Raw genomic sequence first — 6,693 nt, 5'->3', positions numbered from 1 at the left:
GGAGGGGGAGGAAGAAGAGGAGGAGGAGGGGAGGAAGAAGGAGGAGGGGGAGGAGGAAGAGGAGAGGGAGAAGACGTTCTAGAGAGGTCATCTGTTTTAAATGGCCTAAACCAGACCAGGGATATAGCACCTGACTGGCAAATGTAAGGTATCAAGTTCAATCCACAGTATATTTTTTTGGGGGGGTACTGGGGATTGAACTCAAGATGTTGTGCTTGCCAGGCAAGGGCTTATTCTACTGAGCTATCTCCTCAGCCCTTTTGATACGCAGGAAAAAAAAAAATTAAATGGCCTAAACCAAAGTTTTCCGGTCTTCTTTGGCCCTAGAACCCCCTTGTCACACAACCTTTGTCACACAAACTTTACTCACATTTCCCAAAACTGGAACTCAGGATAGCTGCGGATCAGATGCCTCTTGGATCCCTTCCACCACAGCCTTTGATTCTGGCCCCTTAACGAGGGACAGTCCTCTAGTGCAGTGCCTTTCTTTCCTTCTGGGGGATTTTGATCTGTTTGGCTTCTAGAGTATGCCTAAGTCTTACGATATCCACATCTCTACTGGGATTTCAGAAGGACAGATTATAATTCTTATTCATATTTATGGGCTTTTTCTAAAAATAAGCAATAAAGATTTAATGTGCATAGTTCTAATAGTACATGTATACAATCTGTAAGTAAATATAGGTATACTGGAGGTATAGTTTCAAAGAAGTGTTCCTGGTAATGGTACATGACCACTGACCTAGAGAACGTGCCTGAGGTACTGATGTCAGAGCTGGGACATAGTTCAGTGTAGAGCACTTGCCTATGTGACGGCCTGAGTTCCATCCCTCATACCACTCAACACACACACACACATACATACACACACACACACAGATAGTCGTTTATATCCCAAACCGGTAGTTCACTCATTATTAAGATTAGAAGACAGTTGCGTAAGAATCCACACATTATATTTATTTCTTAGCTTCTTATCCTTCTTCTTCGTGCCTAACAGTCCTTATGTCTGCCTTGGTGTGGGTTATCATGTTCTGTACCACCATTTAAAAAAATTATTATAGTAATTTTGAATGTAAATTCTGAATCTAATGAGTATTTCTTGGAAATGTCTTTTTACAGCTATAAAATACCACTGATTATTGTCTACACGTTTCTGATAATCTGGTAACTTTCAAATACTTTTGTAAATTCAGAACACTAAAATAAAGCCCACATTAATATGTTATTCTTTATCAAATACTCTAGAGAAAACAATTCTTGGCTATACTTTTCTTTTCTCTTTTTTTGTGGTGTCAGGGATTGAGCCTAGGGCCTCCCACAAACTATGCAAGCCCTCTCCCACTGAGCTGCACCCCCAGCCTTACTTTTTTTCTTAATAGTTCAAGGTAAATTCCTATATACAAGTCCCCCTTGAATGTAATCATTCAGCAAGCCTCTTATGGTCCCTTCTAGGATACAATCCTGAGAAATGAAGTGATAGATTCTAACTCACTAGTCTTCAACTATCTGCCTTAGCTCAAAATCCTGGTAAAATTATTTGACTCTATGGGCTCATCTATAGCCTTGTCTAGCTTTGCTCCTGTGTTTATGCTGCAGGGTATTTGTGCTCTGGTGAGGCAGGGGTCCCTCTAGCTCTAGCTGGAAAGAGTCTAGGAGGACATTTAAGGACATACCCAGCCCTCCTGGGACTCACACTCTGCTGCAGTTGACGAAGTGGGCTTCTCCCCTCCCACCACTGCCTTACCTTGGCTTGGACATTTCCAGGTGTCCTGTCCATCTCTTCCTCCTGGGTTTTCGGCTTTCCACAAGAACCATCAGGCAAAACAAAAACAGAACGAGTCTTGTAAAATAAGGCATTTTGTGGGTGTCTATGGTGCAACAGGCTGCTTTCCAGTATCCTCCTGGGGGGCAAATCCCCCGTAGCTTGACCATTGATTCAGCCCTGGTGGACGCTGCTCCGAGGACCTGGGAGGGGTGGTTGGCAAGGCTGATTTTCCCAACTTACTGTTTGATGCGGATGACTTTCCCTCCCCACCTGCCAAGCTAGAACATGAGCACCAGCTCTGCCCTCCCTGCTGCTCGGAGATTGGCCATTAGTCAAGAAGTTCGCCTTCCAGGGAAACTGCTTCCTCTGAACCCGAGAACAGCTTTGGCTAAAACTGTTATATAAAAAAAAAAAAAAATTAAATCTCTTGACATGCCAGCTCTTTTGCTGAGATCATTAATCCATCCCTCTGGCTGCATAAAACCAGTCTGTCACATCCAGCAGAGAGTCAGCATGGGTTCCAGATGGCTTTGCTCATGGAGCAGAGTACACGAATGTTCCGGAAATGCTCAGAAAGCGCACAAATGACCCCTGGTCCGGGGATCGCTTTATTTCCTGATCTAAACAGATGCCTTCTTCCTGTGGCCAAGGTTCATTGCTTGTCCCCAAATATATACTGGGTTTTTGTGTTCTTAGTGAAAACATATCAAAGCATAAAACACATCTTGATATTGAATAATAACATAATCCAGAAGAGAATTCAGGATTATGTAAGCTCTTTTTCCTATTAAAAAATTTATTTATTTATTTATTTGGTATGGGGTCTTGCTACGCAGCTTGGACTCGCAGTGATCCTCCTGTCCTAACCTCCCCAGCCTAGGAGTACAGGTGTGCGCCACCACACCTTGTTTTTGTGTCCGACTCAGCACACCTGGGGTTCCAGGGTCGGTACTGGGGATCAAACCCAGGTCTCTGGACTTGCCAGGCAGACACTTGGACTTCCAAAGCATCTCTCCAGTCCTCTTTTTCCTATTATGAGTATTAAAGTTACTTCGATCTGTGACTCTGAAATGTATACAGACAAACATTACAAACTGGGTTTGAGTCCTGCCCTGTGATATGGAATTATGCATATCTGACACATAGAGATATATGTAGTTATGTTTAACCTACAGAGCAGAATATGGTATGTTTTAATTACTTCTTGCTTGGCCACTGGGCACTGGTGGTGGAGAGGAATGTGGAGAAACAGGGAGAAAGGTGCCAGAAGTCAGGTGGAGAAAGAGCTGAAGAAGAAACAATTCTGGTTGCATCGTGTCGCAAAGAACAAAAAGCAGCAAAGCAAGATGACACAAACCATTTTTTTAAGGAATTTCTAATCAGGATCAATGGAACCAAGGAAAATATAATAACTAAACAGGATGAGTTCTTTCTGTAAGTAAAGCAGGAGAGAAGAGGAGGAAGAAAGAAAAATGAGATGGTCCAGTTACTCCTAAAATGGAATATATTTGGTGAGTCTAGGAGGTAAGGGAATGAGAAGGAGAAGCCCACAATGGCACCATGAATTCTGCCTTAGAGGACCAAGGATGGAGCTCAAGGGGAGAGTACGCACCTACTGTGTGCCAGGGCCTGGGTCCATTCCCAGTGCAAAACAAGTCTGCTAGCTTGCAGGTGGGTCTGCAGGGTGAGGAGGGCACTTCCATTGACTGATACCCATTAGAGGTGAGCAGGTTGGGTGGAGAAATGAGATAAATTTGGACTTAGGGAGTTTGTGGGCTCACTCGAATGACAGATGACCAACAGGCAGCTGCTATATGAGGCTGGAACCCAAGAAAAAGGTCTGGATTGGAGACTAGACTTGAAGCAATTAGGGTGCAGTGGTAGTTTAACCCTGGGGGACAGAGAGATCTTTCTGGACATAGAAAAGTCCCAAGTAGAAGCACCGGAGAATCTAAAGAATAGGTGGAGAAAACAGAACAAAAATATAGAAAGACTAGCAAAGAAGTTAACTACAAAAACCTAAAGAGAGTTTCAGGGAGGGAGCTAAGGGTTAGTGAGTCAGCGCTATGAGGAAGTCAAGTATGGTGAGTACAAGAAATAGGTAACTGGATCAATGACAACTGAAGAGCATTCCTGCTCTCAGCAGGCGCGGTCTGGTTGTGATGGGGAGACACACTACACCGGCTTACACAGGCGCCTGGGAGTGGAAGTGATGGAGCGACTCCCAGGCCACTCACTGGAATTAGCCAGGGGTGAACCGTTAAGCAGGGCCTCACACATGATAGGCAAGGCTCTACCTTGAGCTTACGCTGCTAGCCCAGAAACGTGTTTAAAAGTCAGACTCCTTTGAAAGATTCAGTGATGAGATACGAGACCTGTAAGTTTTTTTGTAGGTTTTGTTCAAATTATCTTTCCCCACCCCCTTTCTTCTAGTCCAAACAAGTCAGTTAGATCATTAGAATTGTGCCTAGATGTTGTTTTCTGGAAATAGTTGACTCTTGCATCCTAGATACAGGTTTAGGTCCTGTTAACTGTTTTCTTTAAAATTCTCATATCAGGGCCAGCCTGATAGCTCAGCGGACTAAAGCACCTGCTTAGGCAGATGCAGCGGCCAGGGTTTGATCCCCAGAGTGCTATGCTGGCCCCAACCCGCCCCCGGGAAGCACTAAGACAATGATTGAGACTGGGCGTGGTGGCACACACCTGTAATCCCAGCACTTGGGAGGCTGTAAACCAGAGAATCACTACAAGTCTGATCTACGTAGTGAGATCCCATAGACCCGGTAGACCCTGCCTTAAATACAGAAAAAAAAAAAAAAAATTCTCATATCAACAGTTCAGTTAAATCAGGAGAAAACCACACAGGTAGATGATACAACTTTTTAAATCACAACTTCAGTATAATATTCACATACCCTAAATTCATTCATTTAAAGGGTTGATTTTAATGTATTTTTATATATTCAGTTAAATAACTATCACTACTACCTAATTTTAGAATATTTTAATTTTTCCCCAAAGAAATCTTATACCAGATAGCAGTCACTCCTCATTCTTTCCTTTAACCCCTGGCAACCAATCTTCTGAGTCTATGGTTTTGCCTTTTCTGGGCATCTTATATAAATGGAATCAAAGGGGCCGGTGAGATAGCTCAGCAGTCTAAAGCGCCTGCTTAGGCAAACTTAGGCAAGCATGCAGGGACATTGGTTCAATCCCTGGCACCACATGCTGCACCAGCCCTGCCCCTAGGGTAAGCTGAGCCAGCGATACAAAAAAATTTATTTTATTTTATTTATTTTTTTTACAGAACCGGAGATTGAACTCAGGCCCTTCCATACAGGCATTTGTGTCACTAGGCTATATCCCAGCCCGAACTCAGGCCCTTGTGCTTGCCAGGGAAGCACTTATTCCACTGAGCCATCTCCCCGCACCCCCCCAAATTTTTTAAATGGAATCACAATTTGCAGCTTTTTGTAGCTGGTTTCACTCCACTGTTTTGAAAGTTCCTTTATATCTTAGCATGTTTTATCACTTCATTCCTTGTATGGACAAAAAATAGTCCCATTATATAGACATAACACACGTTCATCCATTTATCAGATGATTACTTGAGTTTCTATCTGTTCACTGTTAACAATAATGCTGGTTTTTGTTGTTGTTGTTTTGACATCGCCAGTCCTGTAGATAACCCATTACTATTGTGGACTACTGGACTATATTGGAATATTTTGCCAAATTCATGCACCTACAATATTTGGATGGCAATGGAATACCCATCTCTAACAAAACTAAATAAAAAAAGGAGATCAATGAAGGACAATTTTACATCTGTATATACAAAATAGGATATACAGCTACTTTCTCTCAATTCATTGAGATTTGTACTAATACTAAAGTTTGGACAGGATATCATGTCTGGCATCTTGTGCTATGAATGATGACAAAGACAACAATATGCAATGTATTAATTGTTGTAACTCTCCTACCAACCTGTTTTGTTTTTGGCAGAACCAGGGATTGAACTCAGGCCCTTGGGCTTGCCAGGGAAGCACTTATTCTACTGAGCCATCTCCCCAGGCCCTACTACTAACCTGTTTTGAAGCTGTCTCATTGCAATTTTTTCTCAATAAAATTAATACTTAGGGGCTGGGGAGGTGGCTCAGTAGAATAAGCGCTTGCCTTGCAAGCACAAGGGCCTGCGTTCAATCCCCAGTTCCATACACACAAAAAAAATAAATAAAATAAAATTAATATTTAAAAAAAATACAAAAAGACAAAAAAAACCCAATAATGCTGCTATGAGTATTTGCAAACAAATTTGTGTGTGAACATGTTTTGGTTTCTTTTGAATATATACATGGGGATGGGACCGCCAGGTCATGCAATAATACTGTTATTTGAGGAACTATCAGACAATTTTTCAAAGTAGCTGTTATTTTACATCTTGCTAGAAATACAGGAGAGTTCCACTTTCTCTGCATCTTCACCAAACACTTATCTACTTTTTTATTCTAGCCATCCTTGTGAGAATAAAATGGTATCTCGAGGCAGTTTTGATACACATCTAACAGCTAATGATGTTGAGTGTACAATGGTTATTTGTGCATCTTCTTTCTATTCAAATGTTGCCGTTAACTTCCATGGTGGTCTAGTGGTTAGGATTTGGCACTCCCAAATGTTGCCGTTTTAAAATCAGGTTATCTTTTTGCTAATGAATTATAACTATTATTCAGAAATTCTTACTATAAATTCCTTGTAGCTGATGTGTAAATATTTTGTTGTCTTCACTTCACTGATAGTGTTCTTTGAAACAGATTTTTATTTTGTTTTTTTTTTAATATTTTTATTTTTTATTTATTTTGTGTGTGTGTGGCCAGCTGAGCCCACCAGGGGGCGGGGCTGGCTGGCATGTGGTGCTGGGGGAT

The 6,693-nt window shown here is 41.9% G+C and overlaps 1 protein-coding gene across 1 annotated transcript in view; it reads right to left on the bottom strand.

The window, feature by feature from the left end:
- Nucleotides 1–1,931, bottom strand: part of LOC101583072 (gamma-aminobutyric acid receptor subunit rho-2) — a 50,528-nt gene extending 48,597 nt beyond the window's left edge. The window contains exon 1 of the mRNA XM_004628209.2: nucleotides 1,748–1,931. Coding sequence (XP_004628266.2) covers nucleotides 1,748–1,860 — 113 coding nt within the window. The 5' untranslated portion in view covers nucleotides 1,861–1,931. The remainder of the gene's footprint in view (nucleotides 1–1,747) is intronic.
- Nucleotides 1,932–6,693: the final 4,762 nt, after the last annotated feature.

This window comes from Octodon degus, unplaced genomic scaffold, assembly GCF_000260255.1.
Source record: "Octodon degus isolate 3935 unplaced genomic scaffold, OctDeg1.0 scaffold00022, whole genome shotgun sequence".
Lineage (NCBI taxonomy): Eukaryota > Metazoa > Chordata > Mammalia > Rodentia > Octodontidae > Octodon > Octodon degus.
The sequence above is the reverse complement of the archived record's forward strand: the minus strand, read 5'-3'. Positions and strand labels throughout refer to the sequence as shown.